General features: G+C 37.6%; 1 protein-coding gene across 1 annotated transcript; it reads right to left on the bottom strand.

Annotated features, from left to right (window-relative positions):
• Window positions 1-8,847: 8,847 nt before the first annotated feature.
• Window positions 8,848-9,330, bottom strand: LOC129242207 (uncharacterized). Its single transcript, XM_054878761.1, has one exon. It carries the CDS (start codon window positions 9,328-9,330, stop codon window positions 8,848-8,850), a length of 483 nt encoding a protein of 160 aa, XP_054734736.1.
• Window positions 9,331-23,985: the final 14,655 nt, after the last annotated feature.

Genomic DNA, 23,985 nt, shown 5'->3' with positions numbered 1-23,985 from the left:
AATATTGGGTAGTCGAAAAAGTCTTTTCGTATTTCTAATCAAACTTCAACTCATTTTTTTTATATTTATAATGAACTTTATTAAACCAAATATGTCCCATTTTGGTCGACCACCTTTTGCCATTTTTCTTCTAGAAAAATTATTCCATCAGTGTAAAACTTTTGTGGTTTCTCGGCGAAAAACTGCGACAAGTAATTTTCACAGGCTTCTCTTGAAGCCAACTTTACTCCATTAAGGGAGTTCTGCATTGACCAAAACAAATGGTAGTCCGATGGTGCAAGGTCAGGGCTATATGGTGGATGCATCAAAACTTCCCAGCCAAGCTCTCCCAGTTTTTGCCGAGTCATTAAAGATGTGTGTGGCCTAGCGTTGTCCTGATGGAAGACGACGCCCTTTCTGCTGATCAGTTCTTCATTCAGCTTAATCAGTTTTTTTCGATTGCTGGCTTCAATCTCATCAGTTGTTGACAGTAAAGTGTATAATCAATCGTTCGAGCAGGCTGACACAGCTCATAGTGGATGATTCCTTTCCAATGGCTTTTAATTAATAATTAAATTAATTTTATTCGTGTTGATAGAGTTGCGCCAGGTGGAAGTACCTTGAATGGATGGTGCCACTAGATGGATGGTGGAGGCAGTGTACTTAGTCCGTTGCTCGGTGCTCTCTCACTATGTTTTTATTGCTCTAAAAATGTTAAAATATCTAACTTTAATTTAATTAAATATTATAAACATATGTATATAGACTTGTGCAGGCACATATTTGTGAACCGCAATCGCGGGCAATGTGACCAGATGTTAAAAAATGTAAAGCCAAATAAAACTGACTGAATTATTGAACTAATTTTTAAAAAATGTATATTTTACAAATTTATAAACATTACATTTTTATTAGAACAGACTAGAAAGAATTCATGAAGAAAGAACTAAAATTCCGAGACTAAATAACAAACAAAATGCTACATCAAGTTACGAAAATGGTAATCTGGCCATGGTGCTAACATGACGTCACTCAATGTCGAATTCACTGAGAGCAAAGTAACGGTACCACAATAGGGGCCATCTCATTACTCTTTCCATCATGATATCCAAAGATATTATTCGAGAACGTTTACGTACAAAAGGCTTCAAATTCCGGAGCACATTGAAAAAAGACTTGCATGGGGTAAGGCAAATTCAGAACAGAAATCTTCGCTTTATGCGAATAGCTGCATACATCGGTTCTTGTGTACTGCCGATAGTTGACAACTGTTACACATTCAATTAAGATTCATGTTTGGGGTTTTTCTCCGACAAAGGATTTGGCCATTTATTTGTCTTTACCACCAATTTGAATGCAGTTTTAAAGAATAAAATTGACCAAGAAGGTCATTGCCATTAGCTGCGAAGATATTTGGAAGAACTAGCCTCTAGAAGACAACGATCTGAAACATCGAAGGCGAAGGTTGTAGAGTGGAAACAGTCAAATCCGCTTGAAATGCTGGATTGGCTTTCAAAGTCACCACATGTCAAGCCTATTGAAAATGTTTGGGCAATAGTTAAGCAAAAACTCGTAGGAAATCAAATATGGATAGCTAGACAGTTAGCAACGCAAGTGATTTGGAGCCGATCACCTCCATAACTTGCACAGAAATTAGCACAAAGTATGAATCAAAGATGTGAAACCAATATAGCTAAATAGGAAATTGACTGTTCCTCTCTTCTTGAAATGATTAATTTTTCGGTATCTTCCAAATCTTTACGTAATATAATCCATGTGAATAGGTTTAGGTCCTATTGTTCGCTTTCTTCATGAACTCAATGAGATCTCAAATTCTATTTAATTTTATTTTACATTATCTAAACTATGTTTTTCTGCTCAACTAAACTTTCTATTGTACAATAATTCAACTTTTTAATAACAATATTTTTATAGTATTTAGTAAGTAAGAAAAATTGTAATTTGACTTCGTGTTTTTTTTTTTTTTTTTTTTTGTTAAATTTTCTTTTGTAGTAAGTAATCAGTAAGAACAATTGTTTACTGATTTCTGAAATTAAATAAATAATGGTGGGGACTATAAGTTTTATCGAATACATTGCGTATTATATTATATTTATATTATACAGTAGGATCTGTTTTTATGCGGCTTTTTTTATGCGGTTTTGAAATAGTGCGGTTTTTTTTTAATTACAAAATGCATGTCGACCTATCGGGAATTGTACATATAAACAAGATTCTAAGCCAGCTAAGCAAAAACTCATCACAGATTACATCAGAAATGCTAACCCTACAAGTATGGAACCGCCTGCATAACTATCTAGATCAGACGTGTACATTTCCTCAAGTGACGAAAGTGATTTTACGCCAAATCCTAAACGAACGCGCAACATGTGGGTATTGTCTGATTTTATTTTTGACTTAAATTTAATTCGATTCTGACGTTTCTTAAATAAAGATATAATTTTCAAAAATACAATATTTTGTTAATGCGATTTTATTTCATTATTTCAGATTCATGCGTTCTATGGAACGTATCTATAGTTATAATATGGGACTAATGCCCTTTTTCATGCGATTTTATTACATTATTTCAGATTTATGCGGTTTTAGCACTTTTGAAACGTATCTATAGTTTTACTATAGAACTAGTAGCTTTTTTTATGCTGTTTTTTTTATGCTGTTTCTTGCGGAATGTATCTACCGCACAAAAACAGAGCCTACTGTATTTATTACTTGCAACGCAGTTTGTCACGTTTCTATTAGATAGATTGTACATAAAAATGTTGCCTCATGATAGGTAAAATTCTTAAAAAAACAAAATTTACGACGTCATTTGCAAATTGGTAAATCTTTCGATAGAGTGAGTAATTTTGTACCACCTAAAATATAAAAAATAATTGAACTTCTCGAAAATATTAGTTAATACAAGAAATTAATGAAAATCTCAGGACATGGATTCGGGATAGCTAGCAGCCTCATTTGCCATGTTTTTTAAAAGTTACTTACCTTCATTATTTATGATTTCTAACACTTGCACATTTTCGAAGAAAAATTAGCGTGTTAATAGAATAAGTCATTACAAAAGGAATTGCCGATAATTTCAGTTGGAATAGATTAGATATTAATTCTAATTAGTACAGAAATAATTAATGCTATTTCACAATAAAAGGTTGGAAAAGTTAAAATCAGTGTATTGAATTAAGCAGTGCACAGAAAAATATAAAAATTGCTTCAAATTAAATATTTATATTACCTCTAAAACAGCTTCAGATGTCCCTCAATTTGGGTCGAACGAAAACCCACTTTGACCCATTTAGAGTGCTCCAATCGAGTCTAAATGTATGACCGACCCCCACTAACTTTGGACGGCCGATCCACCCATGCCAGTGGCACACCCTCTGGAACTCTCCTGGGGGTCCCCCATACAATCATTTCAAAATATCACCATTTTTTGGCCTTTACATGAGAAAAGCAACTAAAAAGTTCGACCCAAATTGGGGGACATCAGAATTCGTTTTAGAGGTATGGTTCCTTCGGCAAAGTTTCTTATTTTGATCCCTAGAATATGATTTTCACAGAGAAATGGGCGATTTTTTTGCCTCCCCACAAATCGACCCGGCCTAATGTATATACTGGTTGGTGCGTGACTACCATTCGGAATTCACAGAGAGAACGTAGGTTCGAATCTCGGTGAAACACCAAAATTAAGAAAAAGATTTTTCTAATAGCGGTCTCCCCTCTTCTGCCATGAAAAAAGCTCTTCATAAAAATATCTGCCATTCGGAGTCGGCTTGAAACTGTAGGTCCTCCCATTTGTGGAACAACATCAAGACGCACACCAAAAATAGGAGGAGGAGCTCGGCCAAACACCCAAAAAGGGTGTACGCAGACAATATCAAGCAAAATACAAAAATGTGTCAATAAATGCCTGCGCGGGATATGTAATATAGAATATTTTAGCCAAACATAATTTTGAACCAAGAGCTTTACCGCATAACAAACTGCAGTCCGATTGTTCCGGAAATATATTAAAATGCCGAAAATGGAACTGGATCGGTGATACCTACATAAAATCAGAAGACAAGGTACTCGGAGAAGAGGTAGACTTAACGTAACTTAGATCCGGTCGGTGCATCCTGAAAGTAGAAGTTGGGGAACTTGGCGCGAAATTAAGTGTCTTGCGCTAAATCGAACACGTTGGAAGGAATTCGTTACCGCCCCATGCCATAATGGGAGCGATAGATAAGTTTACAAATACCAATTAAAATTTATTAATTATCAAGAAAAAATTAATAAAAAATATTCAGTCCCGTCACTTTATTAGTTAAGTTGTCAAACCTGAAATTATATTTGCTACCAAATCTTGTAAAACCGGATCACGAAATAATAAGTATAAGTAATAAATAAAAAAAAATTGTGGAACAACATCAAGGCGCACACCACAAATAGAAGGAGTTTGGTTAAACACCTAACAGAAGTGTTATTTTTTAATAAATAAAAAACGAAAAAATTTGACCATTACAAATATAATTTTTCCACTCATTACCCACTGTGCGGAACTGTGTTTCGCACTCGCTTCTTAGATTTCCCGAAAGTTTACTTAAATTAATATTTTTATTTTTTTGTTGATTGTAATCAGGAAAGTTTTTCACTTGGAAAATATACTCATTCCTCCACTAGGCAAGATGCACTTCCGTTGCATAGCTTTTGTGCTACATTTTTGTGCTTCTCATAATGAACTAACGAACAGACAATTAGCTCTGCAAATTTCGCGCCCAAAATGAGCAAAGAGAAGTAAGAAAAAAAACATATTTCGGCTTTTTATCTATTTTGAGGACACTCAAAAGTTTGTTTCTGTTCCTAACTTGTAAAGATCTGTAGTTGTAGATGTATTTGCGTTAAGGGCAAAGGGTTAAGTGTAGAAAACTTCCAAACTTTCTATGAACAAACATAAAATTGGATGTGAAGCGCTAAGCTTTGTGCTTGAGATAGCATCTATTTAATTATTTTAACATTCCATTATCAACATATCAGGGCAAAGTAATTAACTTGTAATTCAAGTATCCATACATAAGGATAAATAATAATTCAGACAGTAAACGTACTGGCGCATTCAGAAACTCGTTGTGGAGGAGCAGGGTAAATTGTTTTGGTAAATTGTGTGGTTTTCTGTTTGAGCAGTATGAGCAAAAGAAAAAATAATATACGTCAGCAACAATGGCATGCTTTTTAGATGTTTTAACATGCCATACAGGTTAGTTTAGGTTGACCTGGCTGGCTGAAAGCCATCACATAGACCTATTGATGACCCTTACGTTCTTTGTAGTAGACATCTTGTAATACGTCTGCGTTTTTTGCGAATCTAAGTAAACTTTGGAGCTCTATCCCCGAGAGGTTTTCTAACTTCTCCTATTGTAAAGCTCCTAAGCATTTTAATCTGGTTCTAGCTAATATAGGACAGGAACATAGAAGGTGTTCTACCGTTTCCCTCTCTTCTAGTTCATTGCAAAATCCGCAGCTATCGTTGTTTGTGATTCCTAACTTGCATGCGTGCGCCGCTAGCAAATTGTGGACTGCCAGCATACCTACGATACTACGATAGTTCTGCTTTCTTTTCTAGACAGAGCTAGTACGAATCGGAAGTATTTATCTGCACTCTGTGTACACAAGATTTTCGCGGTTCTGCAAGTGGCTAGATTATTCCACCTCCTGTCTATCCGTATTTTCATGTCCGCAGCGTACTTAAAGGCTTTGTATACCGTACTTAAAGGCTTCAGTATGTCGTTTTCTTGTTCGACTTTCTGGAAACAGCGCTTTTGGCAATCTCATCTACAATTTCGTTTCCTGCAATGCCCTTATGTCCGGGTACCCAATAGATATGCAACCGTCTGTCTGCGGCTAATCTCTCTATGGCTTCCCTGCTTTTTAGAACATTTTTAGATAAAATTTCATATGAGTTTGTTGCTTTATCGCAGCTTGGCTGTCAACGAATATATTTATTTTGGAGTTACTTGATGTGTTTGCGATTGCTACATATTTCTGCAGCCTTTCCTACCGCCAAGACTTTTGCTTGAAAGATACTGCAGAGGTCCGGAAGCTTAAATGGCTGCCTGATGCCTAGCTCTGCGCAATAGATCCCTGCCCCTACTCCGTCTACACTTTTCGAGCCATCGGTAAATATATTAAGAGTATTTGGGTTAGGTTTCATTCTTTTTTTCCACCCCTCTTCTTCTATTGTTGTTCGGAGTTTCTTCGCCCAATTGCATTTCGGAGTCATATAGACTCGTTTGGGCCCTATAACTAATGCCTGTTGAGCTATGTCGAATGTTTTACAGGTAAATTCGCCTGACGCGCTGAGTTTTATGGCGAATTTAGCTGCTAGACATTCCGCCGCAATATCAATCGGTGACAATTTGAGTATTCTTTCAAGCGCTGCCGTTGGAGTAGTTCTCAATGCATCTGTTGCGCAAAGTACACCAAGGCGTTGAATATTTTCCATAGGCTTTTTATATGTTGGTTTTCTTAGCGCAGTCCACCACACCAGAGCGCCGTATAGTAATATTGGCTTTACTATGGCTGAGTAGCTCCAATGCATTATAGCAGGAGGGTCTATCTCCCAGCATCTCTTTACCTGCGTGCGTTGCTGGCCTTTTTCTTCCTCCCTAATATATTGTACTTCCATGATAGTTTACTATCCAAAATTACTGCAAGGTACTTTGTGTGGTTTTTAAGAGTTAGTTCTACGTCGTTTAGCTTCGGGGGTTGCCAATAGGGGATCTTGTACCTTCTAGTAAAAAGTATCACATCCGTTTTATCGGCATTTATCCCTAGGCCTGCCTGTGTTGTCCATTGGTGCCCTGCTGCGAGTGTATTATTCATTATGTCGCTCACGGTGTTTAGGTATTTGCCTGTCACTGCTATGGATATGTCATCTGCATACGCTACTAGTTTCGATGCCGTACCTTCAAATTTCTTTAGTAACTCATTAACAGCGAGTAACCAGAGAAGTGGCGATAGAACACCACCCTGTGGCGTACCCTCGCATGCTACTTTAGTGAGTTTAGCTTCGTTCCATTCCGCCCTTATTATTCTACAACCTAACAGGTTCTTTATCCATGAATAAACAGCGGGTTCTGTATTCGTTGTATTTAAGCCCCTTAAAATGGCTTCTCTCGACACATTGTTGAATGCACCACTAATGTCTAGAAATACTCCTAAAGAATATTCCTTGTACTCTAGCGCTTTCTCTATAACTAACACTAATGAGTGTAACGCAGTCTCTGTGGATCTGCCTTTAGTATATGCGTGTTGTGCCTTAGACATAAAGTCTGACATCCTATTTCCTCTGATGTGTGCGTCAAGGATTTTCTCAAGCGTTTTCAGAAGAAATGAGGTCAAACTAATGGGCCTATAGTCCTTTGAGAGTATCGGGTTGTTCTTACCCGCTTTCGGTATGAATACAACCCTTGCTTCTCTCCAGATAACAGGTATATAGTTAAGCCTCAGACATCCTGTGTATATCGCTTTTAGCCATGGTACCAAAAGATCGTTCATCTTTTGGAGCATGGCTGGAAAAATTCCGTTTATGCCTGGCGATTCAAATGGGTCAAAAGTGTTTAATGGCCACTCAATTTCTTGGATTGTAATAAACTCTTCCGTGATGTTTGCTACGTTATCTCTCAAGGGATTGTAATCTGAGTAGTCTTGAAGTGATTCTTCACAGCTATCGGTCCAGTCTCCGTTTCCTGAGCCTAGCCGCTTCGTGTGTACTTTCTATACTGCCACAGAAGTCTTTCTAGCAGGATTCATTGTCGGCTGCCCGTGCCAGCTTATAGAATTCTAATACGCTTCGCATTTTTGATCCCAGCTCCTTGTTCCACCAAGGTGGCTTTGATCTGCGTTTGAAGCGTAGGGGAGTGCAAGTTGCGAGATATGCTTTATAAAGTGCCATTGTCACCGTTCTAACACTCTCTTCCAGTTCAGCACAAGAGCTGAACCTGCGAGGTCTCGACGGTTTTTGCATTAGCAATTTCCTAAACAGATCCCAGTTTGTATTTCTAGGATTTCTGAAGGTATTGCTCTTTAGCTTGGGCGTGAATGTTATTCTGAAATGTATGTATCTGTGGACGGAGAAAGAAGGCGTTAATAACACTCTCCAATCTTCCACCATCGTAAGGTTATTCGTGAAGGTTAAGTCTAGAACATTTTTTGAGGTGGGGCCAATATATGTTGGTTCCTCCCCACGGTTTGCTACTTCTAGGCTACTTTGTAAAATAAAATTGAATAGGAACTCCCCTCTATCGTTTATGTCCGAGCTTCCCCAGATAGTATGATGTGAGTTTCCATCGGACCCTACGACAAGCGCTAGCTTCCTTCGCTCGGCTTCCTTGACCAAATTATTATTGCAGTCCTGGATTGTCACTACTGTCAGGTCATCTGTGGAGAAATTAGTATTAAAGTCGGAACATACACTTTTCTTGACGAGTACCCCTGCTCTTATCCTGTTTGTAGCGATCGGGAAGTATGTATTGTAGTTTAGTGAGTCTAGTCCAGACACCAGGCCTGGTTGGATGCCTGCTCCAGCTTACCCTCCTTCACCTCTCGTAGATTTAGGGCATTTTCGAGGATGTCTTCTATGCCGAGATCCTTCTCCACCTCCCCAGTTTCCAGCGTGTTTTGATTAATGTCTGTTGGGCTGAGGCGAAGGTACACGCTACCAATACCCCACGCCCTTTTTCCAAGCCTTGCATATAAAATGTCCTCCGCTGTTTTATTAATTTGGATGATGTAGTTTTGGGCTTCATCCACATTTGCTGATTTAGCCACCTTCAACACCTTCCAATCATCGGTAGGAACATCCCTATTTTGTCATTGCAGGAGTTTTAAGGCATACTCTGGATATACCGTGCGCGGTATCAGCACCTTAGCTTTCGGTACCGTTGGTATGCAACTCCGATCCACGATTTCAAGAGATGCCCCTACCCATAGGCCTTGAAGTTTCTTCACCGCTTCCTTAACCCATATAAGAGTGGGATCGTCTTTACATTTTAATAACTTGACGCCGCTGAACCAACCTGCTCCATCAAATGTAGGCACTGCTGCGCTCGGATCAGCGTCAATTTTTGCGAACAAAGCCTCCAGTAGTTTCCTTTCAACTACCTTCCATTGTTCCTGCGTTATTCGTCCCAACGGGTTACTGCGATCAGTAACCGCCACTGTCAAGTGCTTCTTGGCTACCTCACTGACAGCCGCCGCTGCTTTGGAAGTGGGTGGTTTTTCACCGTCTCTGGTTGAATGCCTCCCGATTAGCTTTACAGCGTCGCCTTTGCACCTTCTTTTTGTGTTGGGCATCTTTCCTTCGCTTTCTGTAGATCGCTGCCTCTTTAACCCATTTGCTCCTCTACCTTGTTGGCGAACTTTGGGTTCGCTGCGGCACAGCTAGCACGCGTTGAAAAATATGCACGTCCGCTTCCTACTTCCTCCCTAGCCCATGCCAGTCTTTCCGCTTCTGGTTGCGTCAGATTGGCCATGCCACCAATTCGGTCGCAAATCCTGGCCGCTGCTTTGTAGCGTGACTTAGCTTTCATCCCATCCTTACTTGGCTTTACTCTAGGTCTTTTCGTACTGTCCGAAATGGCACCATCGAGTTTTACCAGAGAGTTAAGTAAAGCATCTTCTTCTGCGGAATTTACGCTAGCTGTGCTTTCCAGGTCCGAGTCTACTTGAACTATGGCACCCACACGCTGCATAGCGATTTTGGTTTTTGTGTTGGCAGTAGCAATACAGCTACTATAACCTGCTTCCGTTATACTTGTAGTAGAGGTGTGGCCGCTGGCGACACAGCTTCCGTCTTCACTGTGCCCGCCGGTGGTAGCAGCCTCTTCTCCCACCGACGTTTGGGTTAATATCCTAACCCGTTTGTTTTTTTATTCCTGGCCGCCAGGAACCTTATTAGCAATGATCTTTGTATTAGCCCCCCGACCACCCCTTGGGATAACATATAGAGTTAGTCACCGCGGAGAGGAAGGAGAGGTCATACATCGATCTTAGCTAGACATCACCTGTCCACATTGCAATCAGGTAGACCTGGTTAAACCTAATCTCATGCACTGCAGCCAGTGGTGCTCATTGCCCAGTCGGCGCCCACGGGGAGGAACTAGCTACGAGGATTTTCGCCAACCTTGCCATACAAAGGTGCGCACAATAATAGCACAGCGACACTTTGCAAAGTTGTGACAATTTACTCTAACTTTTTTATACCCATGACTCAATTATTAAAAATCTCTTGTGATAATAGAGATTGCCACTCCCTTACGAAAGGCTGCATTTAAGGAGGGTTAAGAAAGTGAAAAAATTAAATATCTTTTGGTAAAAATGGTAGCAAAAAATAATATTTTTTATTTTAGCAAGAAGGTTTAGGTGTAGCAAGAACTAAGATTCGAAACTGTGGTGTTCTCATTGCAGTTCACCGTAAACTCAACTCATTTCGTTTCGAATTAGGATTCTCTAATAGACCAATTACGGGAGACCAATTATGCCTTTTTATTTTTTGCTGTTTCATATGTGCCACAAAATAGTAGTGATTCACTATATCGATTGCATGCAGATAACATTATTTCATTAGTCGTAGACATAAACAGTGATAATCAAATATACGTATGTATGGTTAGTTGTTCCGATTGTGTCTTATGCCATATTTAAATCATGTTCGATAGTTATTCTACTTATCGTTGAAATTAGTTTGTAAGAAGCTTGTGTTCATAAATCAGTAATAAATAAATAAATAAATAAATAAATAGTTTAATTTAATTCAAGATATGTGTTTTATGAAGCCTGCATTATATTCGCTCACGGACACAACGGGTACCTGCGCCCAGGTTCCTCTCCTGCAAGCATATGAAGGCTATACGCCGTCAATAGCCCCAATTTCTTCCACTCTGTTTATAGGTGGGTCTAAAGTAAAGAAGATATCGGATAAGTTGCAATAGTGTTATATTAACCCACGACCGTCTTGTCTTCTGTGCAGTATTGCAGTGAGTGTTTCACTCAAAAGTCTGTGCTTGTCATCAGTCATATGGTAAACGGTTCGCCTTTACTGCTACTGCTAATGTTGGTGTATAGCCTTATGTTCCCAATCAATATGGCGGAGTCACAACATGATTTTAGCTGCCTCCCACTGACTGCTGGTTGTGCACATATCTCTTATGAGAGTGCTGGGAGATGGTTGATTGGCCAGTGCTTGTTCTAGAATAACTCGTTCCTCTCTGATCAAGCGGCTGCCACCACCGTCCAATTGTCAGCAATAGCTCAGCTACTTTTTGTACTGGTGTGAGGCGTGCTCCTTGCATGTTATGGAGCCGATTCATTTCATCTGCCACGAGGTCCAGATTGTGCCATCAGACAAAGTTCTGTACGCGCAAGCTACACGCAGTGTGCTCTGCCTGTGTGTCTGGGCGATTGTCATTAGATTGGGCTTTTTGGTCTCCGCCCATGGCTGCTGCATAAAGAATTATGGAGCCAGCAAGCTATGACAATAGTTGCCTGCAATTTTCTTGGGGCACTTCCATATTAGGGAGGATCTGCGTCAGGGCACCATTGACTGAAGCCGCCTTGGAACTTGCATTTATTAACAACAAAGTTCTGTGTCGATCCAGACGCCAATATATTTGATCGCCTTTTTCGAGACTATTTGCTAGCTAGATTAGTTACCTATGTTCAGCTCAAAGGACTTTCACCCATATGGAAATAATCAACCTCAAAGAACACTTGAACTTGGAGTGGCATGATACGGTGTACTGCATCGAACATTTATGATCGTGATTTAGTGCGAGAAAAACATTGCAATGCTAATCATTTGTGTGTAGTTATTGAAAAGGTAAAGAAAGCACTTGCTTATTGCTATTCTTCCTTTATATGCATAACGGCACTGAAAGAGTATTTCTTATAAATTAAAACTCCCAAAATGGCACAGCGGCTACACTATTCGATGGTGGAAGAGCATTCAGCGTTTAAATTGCTATTCAGTTTGCATTTCTTGGGAGCTCCAACTTTGGATATTCCTAAAGTTGCTGGATTGCTAAGGCTCTACAAATTTTATTGTACTTTTTAACAGAAATTGTGTGACACGAAAGCACCATGCACGACTCATAAGAAATCGCCAGAAGCACTGGATTGATTGGAAGATTTGCGATCAAATGCGCAGTCGTTCAGTTGCACTCTGATTTTATCATCATTTTCCTCTTATACCTGCATCATCAACACCATCATCTTTGGAGACAGATTTGTAGCGTAATGCATCGGCAGCCACATTTGAGAAACAGTTGTTGAACATAGGTTTTCAAGATGAAATAAAACGTATATAATTTAATGTTATGGCCAAGAATTTATCTTTATTATAAAGATAAGGGTTTGCCATTATGTTTTAAAAATGATTTCGGGCAAGTGGCCGCGGCTGGCTCGAATAAATTCCAGCCGAGAGGCCCAATTTTCGACCACTTTTTGCAGCAATTGGGGCCGTATGTCAGCAATAACGCGCCGAATATTCTCTTCCAAGACGTCAATCGTCTCGGGCTTATCTGCGTAGACAAGCGACTTCACATAGCCCCACAAGAAATAGTCCAGCGGTGTTATATCGCACGATCTTGAAGGCCACGCCACAGGTCCACGGCGCGAGATAATGCGCTCACCAAAAGTTTCCTTCAATAAATCGATTGTTGCGTTGGCTGTATGGCATGTAGCGCCGTCTTGTTGGAACCAAAGGTCGTCCACATCAACATCGTCCAATTCAGGCACGAAAAAGTCATTAATCATGGCTCTATAGCGCTCTCCATTGACTGTAACATTATGGCCGGCTTCATTTTTAAAGAAATATGGACCAATGATTCCCTCTGCCCATAGAGCACACCAAACAGTGACTTTTTGAGGATGTAACGGCGTCTCAGCAATGGCTTGTGGATTATGTTCACTCCAAATGCGACAATTTTGCTTATTGACATACCCATTCAACCAAAAGTGAGCTTCATCGCTGAACAAAATTTTCTTCGATGCGTCGCGCGAACCGAACCATTATTTTCGTAATAAATTTGCACGATTTGCAAACGTTGTTCAGGTGTAAGTCTATTCATTATGAAATGGCAAACCAAACTGAGCATAAATCAAGTGACAGCTGTCAAAAAAAGTAGTGCCAACTTGAAAACCTAACCTCTAAAAAAAACACCCTTTACCAATTGATGTTACCACAAAATGTTATATATTTCAACTCATTCTGAAAGATTTTTTGAAATTGCTAATTTGGCAGCAAAAAACACCCACGCAATCAACTACGTAATTCCAGAAGAAGAATTCCAAAGTTGTAAATTCCACTATACTAAAAAACTGTGGGACTTTCTTAGTCAAATAATTTGTCACTTAATTTCGGCGTGCCAATTATTCTCTTACGGAATATTATCCACCCCGATTTTAGAATAGAACAAAACTCGCTGTGAAGAAAATGATGTCCGATGTCATCGAGGTAACTATTCTTAATAAAAGTCAAAATGATAAGATGTGTTACTTTCTGGAATTCACATTATTCCCGCCAATATGCTATTAGATGCAGATTGGAGAAACGGACGAAGCTTCAGAGATTTTGATGCAGAAATTGGAACCGATGGGCTGCGGTGTCGAAGATATGTTTTCGACTGTTCATTCGTGTGCTATAAGGAGCGGGAATCGTTGCATGATCAAACAACACATTTCTTTTGATATCAAGCATCAGTGTATGTGTATTTGTTTATGCACCCTTAAGCGTCTGCACAAGCGGCACATGTGGGCATCTTCATTTTTCTGAGTATTTGTTAAATTGGTTATTGTACTCCATGGATTGCTGCATTGAAATAAGATGTTTTATGCTTAACTTGATAGCTAAATATTTTCATTTCTCTTGCTTTTACTGGCTGGATGGATGGATGGCTGACTGTCTGACTGACTGTCTGTCTGCTGGCTGGTATCCTCTTATGTGAATATTTTTTCCTCACCCTTTCGCATTTCCCTTATACTTCTTCGCCAAAAAGCCTTAGCCTCATTCACACAACATTTTTCCTTCATTCATCTAAATATGTACGTGAGAATATTTATGTGTGAATTTCCTTTCGTCTTCTTCTTCAGGCATATTTAAATGCGGCGCAAGTCTTTCAGCTTGATTGTGTTGTGATTCCGTTTGGAGCTTTCCTTCTCCCAATTCCCTTTCCTGCAGAGTACGAACACAATTCTATATTTGCCTATTATTGCAATTTGTTTGCAAAATCTTAAAAAAATAGAAAGACACAAATATTTTTCACACGTCTATACAAATCAATTCGGCTTTTCCGATACGAGTACTACCCCCGCCTCAAGTTTCCCTTTTGTAGTTCCTTGGCAGGGTTTTAAGTAGATTTTTTTTCCCTTCATAACTTGCACACGCTTTCTCGATTGTGTGTTTTGAATAGAAACGAGTGGCGCTTATTTCTATGCCTTGGTTGTGATTCCCTTCGATTTCAAAGCATTCAAGTGATCGCCTTCTGACTAAATAGCCCTTTGTGTTTTGGTGGTGAAGCAGTTGAGTGTGAGTAACGATTTTCAAATTGGGAAGGGCACAAAAGATCCTGGGTTTGTTAAGATGATGGGCGTGTGAATGTATGTGGATGGGCGCATGTGATTCGATTGTCAAGCAGGAAGCTTGTTGTTGGTTATGATGAAGGTGTAATAATGACTATGGCGGATGTGAGATTAGTGTCGCATTGTTCTTAAACTTTGTATATTTTGCATTAAAAAAAAATAAAGGGAATTACTTGTATATTTTTATTTGGACCTAAAATAATAAATAATCTTGCATGGAAAATAAAACTTCGGTTTGTAAATAGAGCTGTGGAGCAAATAGTAGAAGCTTTCCAGCCGTTTCAAATAAATTCACATTAGTGGGTACGATTATTGATGCCCTGAGTGATTATGATAGAAGTGATATATACCCGAGTATATATTTATAGTAGATACTTATAACAGTCACCTTTTTTTTGGAAATTAAGAAATATATTACAAAAATATATATTGTATTAATTGTAAAAACTAAGATATAGTTCATCCAATAGTTTAGTCAGCGTTGCCATCTGCTTTTAAGGAAAAAAATTTAATTAGAGGTTAGATTATGGGTATCGAATGTATTCAAAACAACGAACAAAGCTTAACTTCAAAATTCTTTGCGCATGGTGTTGCCACCTTACCCTGAAAATAGAAAAGGTAAATAACAGTACAGCTGAATTAAGTATTAGGATGAAGATAGGGCGGCCACCGCAACCGAGTGGGTGGGGGCGAAACCCCGAACACGAAGAACCAAATGATAGAAGTCGCCTTCTAGAGACAATAGCAAACTTCTCCGAGTGTATTTCTGCCATCTCATAAGGTTCATCATTCTCATAAAAATCATCTGCCGTTCAGAATCGGCTTAAATCGGCTTCCCTCCATTTGTGCAACAACATCAAGAGGCACACCACACATAGGAGGAGCAGCTCGCCCAAACATCTAACAGAAGTGTACGCACCAATTATTTATTTTATTTATTAAAGAATTGTATACACCAACCTAAAGTCTGGATATTAATCTAATAGAAAATGTGTGGGCATATTTAAAGAAAAAGTTGCAAAAAAACAAAAACACTCAGAAGGTTAAGTAGAGCTCAAAATCGTTATTTTCGGGGAATGTCACAAGCTACTCCAGCACCACGATGTTCAAAAGTTGATTCATTTTATGAGAAGCGGACTTAAAGGTGTTATATATAGATGCGCAGGGTAGTTATACAAAGAGCTGATGCACATTCCATTTTCAAATCATATAACTTAAAAATATGAACTGCAAATGTAGAAAGACTTTCTTGACAGCATTATTATGGAATAGTAGGTGTCAAAACATTACTTTTTCATTTATTTATTAGAATTAATATAAAACAAAGAGAACTATGGGTACAGTAATAAGAACTATACGAGTATTTGAGCAGTACCAACTGAATTTGCTTTTGTTTTAAGTATCAATTGATCTCTTGAAAAACGACGATAGCCTGGTGATGGTTAACAAAATTTAATCAAATACATTAACATATGAATACACATCGCACGCTGTACATTACGAGGTGTAGCTATTCAAAAATAAATAGCTGATAATAAATAGAATACAATTCAATGAACTTATCAAATATTATAAAAGAATATAAAAAGAAAGGGAATAAATCTAATACATACATATACATATAAATAATACGCGGGTGGAATATTCCAAACTTCTCACTGGAGCTGAACCAAAAAGTGGAATGAGCAATAGCCAATGATTAACACAAATATCAATTGATTTGACTTTATCGTTTGTTAAGCTGTCGATCTCTGATTCTTATTACTGAGATGTTCAATAGCATTGACCGACAATTGTCTCAGTTAATGGGGCGAATTAAATTCCCAACGATTAAATACAGTATTTCTCACACTAGAAAAGCTGTAGGAAATTTCCAACTAATATACTTAGATAAATAAATGCATACATAAAATCACTTATGTACAGGGCCCGCCATCTATCGTTTCGGATTTGAACTAGGTATTATTTCAAGGATGGTAACACTTAGCTGTAATCTTATTTGACAGAAAATTAGTTTTATTCTTCCGCTGAACGAAAATGGTTGTGTACACGCTCAAAGAACGCTGGGAAATATTGCGACATTACTTTGAAAATCATGGTAATGTTGCAGAATGTGTACGAAAATTACGTACGGCAATGGGAAGAAGAAAAGCACCGAATGAAGCGTATGTGCGTTACTTTGCGAAAAAAGTAAGAGAAACTGGGTTGCTTATTGACAAACCAACGCGTGACCGACCAAAAACCGTGCGTAAACCCGAAAATATTGCTGCTGTGGCCGAGAGTGTTCGTGAATCACCAGGAACATCAGTTCACCGTCGTTCTCAACAATTGGACATTTCGGAGACATCATTGAGACGAATTTTGCATAAAGACCTTGGTATGACGCCGTACAAAGTCCAATTGGAATGAAGTTGTGTTCCATCATTAACCGGAAGGACTGTACTTCAAAATAAAAAAAATAGTTTGGAAAAATATTGAGTAGTTTCTTTTTTATAGCATTTTTAATTCCGTAAAGTTATATGACGGACCCTTATAAGCATCCCGTTTATAAGCATTTCCTCAATATTGGTCATCTTCCGCTTACACTCGTATCACTGAAATTTAATTCTGCACGTATCCATATAAATAAATCATTGCTTGTGGTAATAAAATAATTGAATAATACTATTTCAGCTTCCCTACAATGATCTTTCAGTTGAAAATTACAGGCTTTTTAAAACTACTGCTTTAGCCGAATGGGCTAAAGCTTGACAACCGTTCGGAAATGCCCTCGCACAAAATAGGCCGGGAGGCAGGGGTCATTTTGACCTCATAATTTCATGCCGACTGATTTTAATACTGACGGCAGACGCCATCCAATGGATGACGAAAGCAACCGTGACCTGGTCCAGTAATGGTGGGTACGTGCGTGGCATGCTGCGAAACGTGTCGAAAAAAAATTTTAACGACTCATTTAATACCGGCTGAAATTTTTTTTGGGTATTGTTGACATTTAGTAGAATAAAAAAAATAGTCAGCTGCGCCGTAGAGGAGGGAAAATACGTCAGCTGAACAGGCGAACTTGTAAAATAAAAAATAGTTTAAAAAAACTAAAAAAACACGCTTTTATTGCTAATCGAACTAAAAAGTAGAAAATAAATTTTAATGACAAAGGGACCTATAATGAAGTAATAGCAAATCGAATTATAATAAAAATTAAGATACAAATAGAGTAATTGAAATTAGAGTTAAAAGCGTGGCATGCTTGATATAGTAAATATTACAATCATTCTATTGGCAACTACCTATGTACAGAGGGTTATGAAACTGAAGCAAAATGCACTGGTAAAACTGGTATAAAAGTCCAATGAGTGAACCAAAAGTACGTATAACTGTTTATTGATATCTGTGTACTTGAAATTTGTAATTTTAATAATAAAAGTATTCGTTCGCCTCGTGTAATTAAATAGATGCACCCGTAATACTTGTACAAGGTGGCGAAATAAGCAATCATCCAATTTGGTTTTTGAATAACTTTTTACTAAATAGCCTGTCTGTTTGTAAGTATACTGCAGGTATCTAATTCACAAGTGCCAAATACAATATGATTAACGTACGACACCGTTTGCAAAAATTATAAACCGATGGCTGATTAATTCTGCGCCACTTTATAACTACTTACTTATAACCGATAATTTAAGTATACGCTCAGTAAGTGCTCTAAGAGGATTTGAATATAACCTTCATATAAGCACTTACGCGGATAAAGATCGAATTTCGCGCATTTTTGATTGTGCTTATATCCGGGAAATACTGTAGCTATTTTCGTTCTCATACTAATCTTTTACTTATTACCTCAATATAATTTTTTTATTTTGTGGAATGCAGTAAAATTTGTTTTCCTATAAGTGCTTTCATATCACTGAGCCCATATTAAGCCACATTTTACGGTAATACATTTTTAATTTACAGTAACATTTTTATAATCAATTCAGTAAGGCATCATCAGGTAGTTTGTTTTTTCGGCATAAGAGAAACAAGAAGAATAACAAATGAGAGGAAGCTACGAGTATACTCTTTCTTATCGTCGTATTTAAAAATCCATTAATTTTTCATTAACATATAATAATTAACTGAAAATAATATTTCATTGTTCAAATACTTAGAACTGTTTATTCTTACACATCACTTCTTTACTACGTCACTTCACGGCGTGGCAAAAAGAAAATCAACACAACGCCCAACAAGTTACTCTAATGGAGATCTAGCAAAAGCTGTAGGCCTAGTAAAACTTAGAAAACTGTTATTTCCATTAACCACGAAAATGTCATAATGACGACTTTGACGTCGATGACACGTCCCATAGCGGAAGACCTTCTGTATTCGAAGAAGAACGTCTCAAACCACTTTTGAAGGAGAATGGTCGCCAAAACATAAAACGATCGTAAAACGATTCGCAATCACCTTCATTCAAAGGGATTTATCGGAAAATTGGGAGCCTGGGTGCCTCACGAGCTCAACGAAAAAACAAAAAAGTCACCTTCGAATTGCTTCTCTTACACTTCATCGAGCAACACGCGGTCATAAACAACGCTTTTTGTATCGAATCGGCACGGGAGGTGAGAAATGGTGACTATACATCAACATAAAGCAAAGAAAGGATGAGTAGCTCCAGGAGATACGCCAAAGCCGGATCGGCATCCAAAGGAGATGATATGTGGGAGGGCATGATGCACTGGGAAATGCTCGAAAATAATGTCATGGCTAACAAAGAGCTCTACATTGTTCAGCTACACCGCGTAAAAAGACCTGATTAACATGGTCAAACCATACTCCTTCTCGACATTGCCAGGCCCCATGTTGCACAATTCGTTAAAGCCGCACTCCAAGAGCTCGAATGGGAGGTCCTTCAGCATCCGACATATTCTCCGGACCTTGCACCGACCCATTACCATCTTTTCCGCTCCCTGTCAAACCATATAAAGGGAGGTCCGTAAAAACTGGCTCAACAACTTCTTTGACACCCGGCCAGGCGATTTTTGGCGGAACGGCATCAACAAATTGATCGAGAGGTGGAAAAAGGTTGTAATCAGCAACGGCGAATATATAGTATAATTGACTAACTTATTGATATAATTATTGTTTTTTGTTTAAATACAAGTCTTCGGTAAAAACGCTACGAACTTATTCCCCAACCCAATATAAATGACTCTATCGGAAGATTTATTGTTCTACAACAGTGCTGTCCATCCCATGCATCACGTGTGATCACGTATTCTTACTCTCCATCGTTCTGTCGTTTGCAAACCAGCAACGAATAAACACCACGATTGTCCGCGACGCTTAATGTATGCAATACAATGCCTTGTGAGAACTTTTTTATGCTAGAAAATGGCTTTGGCGACTTGCAATGCCTTTTATGTTACAAGTCGTTCAAAGGAGGCTATAGATGTAATATCAAAAGGCAATTCGATTCCTCCCACAAAAATTTTCTACTCCAATCCAATATTTATTTATTTTGGCTTAAGTTTCCTACTGGGCTGCTCCCATTCTCTCGTTCTCACTTATACACTCACATTTTTCATTCTGGACAGCACTGTTCTACAATCATATTTGACACTTGTGAATGCGATATACTGTATAGGAAATACTGACCTTTATTGAGATAATGGACCTTATGGAAAGCGAATAGCGATTATATTTTAAAATGCTTCTTAACCCTTTACTGCATGAATTAATAAAGCGTTAAAAAGTTTTTTCATGGTAATAATATCTCTATTTAATTATCAATAAGACTTATTAAAAGAAAAATAATAAAAAAGTTTTATTTTTTTTTATTTTACATAACCATATATAAAAACTAGTTGTAAAGTATAGACAACAGTTGAAAAGTGGTAAAATTATTGTATTATCCGACGAGAATGATGAGTATATGGACTCTGTATGCAGCAGGAATCCGCACAAACCCTATTTAGTTTTTACTCAAAACATAAAGAATTAATTTTTGTTAGTTTATCTTTAAAGAAAATACTTTTGTTATTTCTACAGGCATTCTTTATAAAATAACAGTAGAAACATCCGATTTCTGTAACCGCACAAAACATAAGCATTGCATGTACATACATATGTACATATAATACCGTACTCATATTAATCTTTCTATCTGCCTTCTGCATACTGCATTTTTCGTTGTAAATTTTATCTGAGCTCTGAGCTTTGCAGATTCGATGCTATAAGTAAATGTAGGGAACATGAATTTTGTCACTTCTACTTGGTACGTGAATAAAATAACATATTTTTACTCGAAAAAGTACAAGACTTCATAGGATTAAGAAAGGACTTAATTCCTCATAACAGCCTCCATGAAAATATTTTTTTTTGTCATAAAGTATCGTTTTTTGGAAAATTAATCACTCGTATTTCAATATAAATCATAAATCATATTGTAAAATCATAGATAATTTTTTTGCGATTTATTATTGATAAATATACATATATTTTATGGATTCAAATAGTTTGGATTATAATATAGTATACGAGGTGTGTTCAAAAAGTATCGCGAATTTTGAGTTTTCGCAGGTTACGTTTATTCGAATTTCGATTGTTTTGTGGCGATATGTTGGTACTCATGTGTACACACGAGTTCGGCCATTTTGAATGTTCAGTTAATTGTTGACAGCAGCTTTGCTTTCACGTGTTTCGGTTTCGATTTTTACCTATTCTAAAAGATGAATCAAAGAACATGTATCAAATTTTGTGTGAAAAACGAAATTAAGTGCGCGGATGCATTCCGAATGTTGACTGTGTCATGCGGAGAAGCTACTTTAGACCAAAGCAACGTTTATCGGTGGTACAAAATGTTCTCAGAAGGTCGAGAAGATGAAGAGAAGAACGAAAAGCATGCCGAACGCTCGATCACATCAACAGCAGACGAAAAAATTGATGAAGTGAAGAAAATGGTATTGGCCAATCGTCGAATCGCCGTTAGAGAAGTTGCTGAGGACCTAGATATATCGATTGGCTCGTGCGATTCGATTTTTTTTCAATGATTTGGACCTGAGATACATAGGTAGGTATAGTGATTGTCGTTTGACACGCCTAGGCCTGCTGTAGACCCAGTGTGTTTCTCTATAAGCATCTTGCAAGTTGCTAGAGGTATAGGTATGTTTGCTTTGTCTGGTTGGATCGGTAATGTGGTACCCAATCTCGCCAGTTCATCTGCTTTGCAGTTGCCTTCTATGTCTCTATGACCCGGCACCCAGAGCAGGTTTATTACAAAGTACTGTGATAGTTCTGTCAAAACGTCGATACATTCATTTACTGTCCTCGAGTTAATATTAGGCGATTTTAAAGCTTTCAGGGCCGATGGGCTATCAGAATATATGTTAATATCTCTTGTGGTGAGGACACTTTTATTTAGGGCGGCCTTCCCTGCACGGTAGGCAGGAAGCATCGATAGGTTGCACAAAAATGTCGACAAAAACTGCAAGCTGGGTTGTATTTGTTGATGATTATAGGTGCAAAATCCGTTGGAATTGAAATCCTACCTGCTCCTTTTCAAAAGTTATTCATATTTTTATATTTCATGTTGGGACAATTTGGAATCAATATCAAAAGTATAATCTCGTTTGAATTTGTATTATGCAAGAGAATAATAAAGAATCTTACGTAAGTTTTTAGCCGATTTTAATCGTTTCCAAGGTACACCACGTGGAGGTAACTTACTTTGTACCTTTTTTTCTATTTTTTTTTTATGTTTTTTCAGTTTTTTTTGTTTTTTTCAGATTTTTTGTTTTTTAGATTTTTTTTATTTTTTTATTTTTGGATATTAAGATGTGTTACTATTTCTGTATATATTATTTAGAATTTGAAATTTTGAAACTTAAGTTTGTAAATTTAAACATGCTGTGATGAAAATGTAACGACAGCTTTCTTTAAGCCACTTACAAAAGATGGTTCATCTAGCAAATTTATTTTAAATCTATTCCAATATTTATTGAACTCGCTATGAACTGACTCTCCAGCCTGCTCGGACCATAAACCTAAACCATCATTATTCAAGAATATGATTGCTTCCTCCAAATGCTCCAGGATAATATGAATTTTTAGTGTTTGAGAAATTTCAGTACTTTTTAAGGCTTCACGGAGTTCTTTTAAATTTTTGTTAAAGTCAGTAAGATCAGCTTTTTTGGCAGCAAAGCACTTTTCAACAATTTTATTCATAGCTTTAAATGCAGCAATATAAGGCTGTAAACGAAATGGTCCTGCAAGCTCGTAAATTTCAGGATCCTGCAATTTATCGGCCTCTTTAAGTAATTTTCGACATTGATTGCCTTCAAACATATCTCCTTGATAGCTCTTATGAGATATACCTAATTTATTCGGCCGCAATAATGCTCTATATTTTCCAATTTCCTCAATTTTAACTATACCGTGCAAGAAAAGATGGTTGACAAACCCTTGTAATAGGTGTAGTTCAGGAGGAATGCACTTCTGAAGTACGTACAAGTTATCATCTTCAGTAGCGCCGTATTCAATGCATAAAGGGTGATTTACTGTACTGCGACATTCTTTAGACTTTTTTTGTCATTACCCAAGCTCTTGAATTTAAAGTAGTCATCTTTTAAATGCTTGTAGGTCTTTAAATCAAGATTTTTGTCATCACTGCTTATATAATTTTCCTCAATCATTTTATTATAACTTTTTAATTCATTTAATGTGACGAAGCAATAAGGGCAAGGGTAGAAAGCCGTTGCAGTTTGCTGCCCATTGACCAATAGAACGAGCTTTAAATCTCCAACAAATTTAAATGGTATCTCATTGAGTTTCGTCAATTCAACCAAAATTTTAAAATTATCATAGGTCTCTTTAATCCGAGGCACTATGCCTAAAAAAAGCAATTTAAATACACTAGTCAACTTACGTTTATTTGCCATACTTCCACCAGTAGAGTAAGTTGAAACATTTTTACTTTTATCCAAGTAATTTTCTTTCAAGTCGTCTTCTGGAATTGATATTGAAAGAGAAACTTTGAAGAAATCTTGTCCTCCATCTGCCATTACTTTTATTTTTGATTGTTCAATATGTTCAATGTTTCGATTTTCAAAGACAAAGTCTACGAGTTCTGATGCAGTAGCATACACAACTGGTCTCTGTTTAATACCATCTTGGGATGTTTCGAATTCGTAGAAACCTTCTTTATAAATATGTTCCAGGATATTAGATTTTTCATACAAATGTTGATTGTAATTCTTGGGAACTGAGTTTCTACCAGCAGAACTACGAATGAAGTTAGCCAATTTTTTCATATCATTTGTAAACGTTCCAGTATTAGCTTGGAAATTGTCTAATCTTTCGGCAGAAAATCTTAATTCTTTTTCTTTTTTTATATTA

This window comes from Anastrepha obliqua, chromosome 3, assembly GCF_027943255.1.
Source record: "Anastrepha obliqua isolate idAnaObli1 chromosome 3, idAnaObli1_1.0, whole genome shotgun sequence".
NCBI lineage: Eukaryota > Metazoa > Arthropoda > Insecta > Diptera > Tephritidae > Anastrepha > Anastrepha obliqua.
The sequence above is the reverse complement of the archived record's forward strand: the minus strand, read 5'-3'. Positions and strand labels throughout refer to the sequence as shown.

What these genes read in the sequence shown, in the direction of transcription:
- LOC129242207 (XM_054878761.1), bottom strand. Translation starts at nt 9,330, where the DNA reads ATGCCCAACACAAAAAGAAGGTGCAAAGGCGACGCTGTAAAGCTAATC.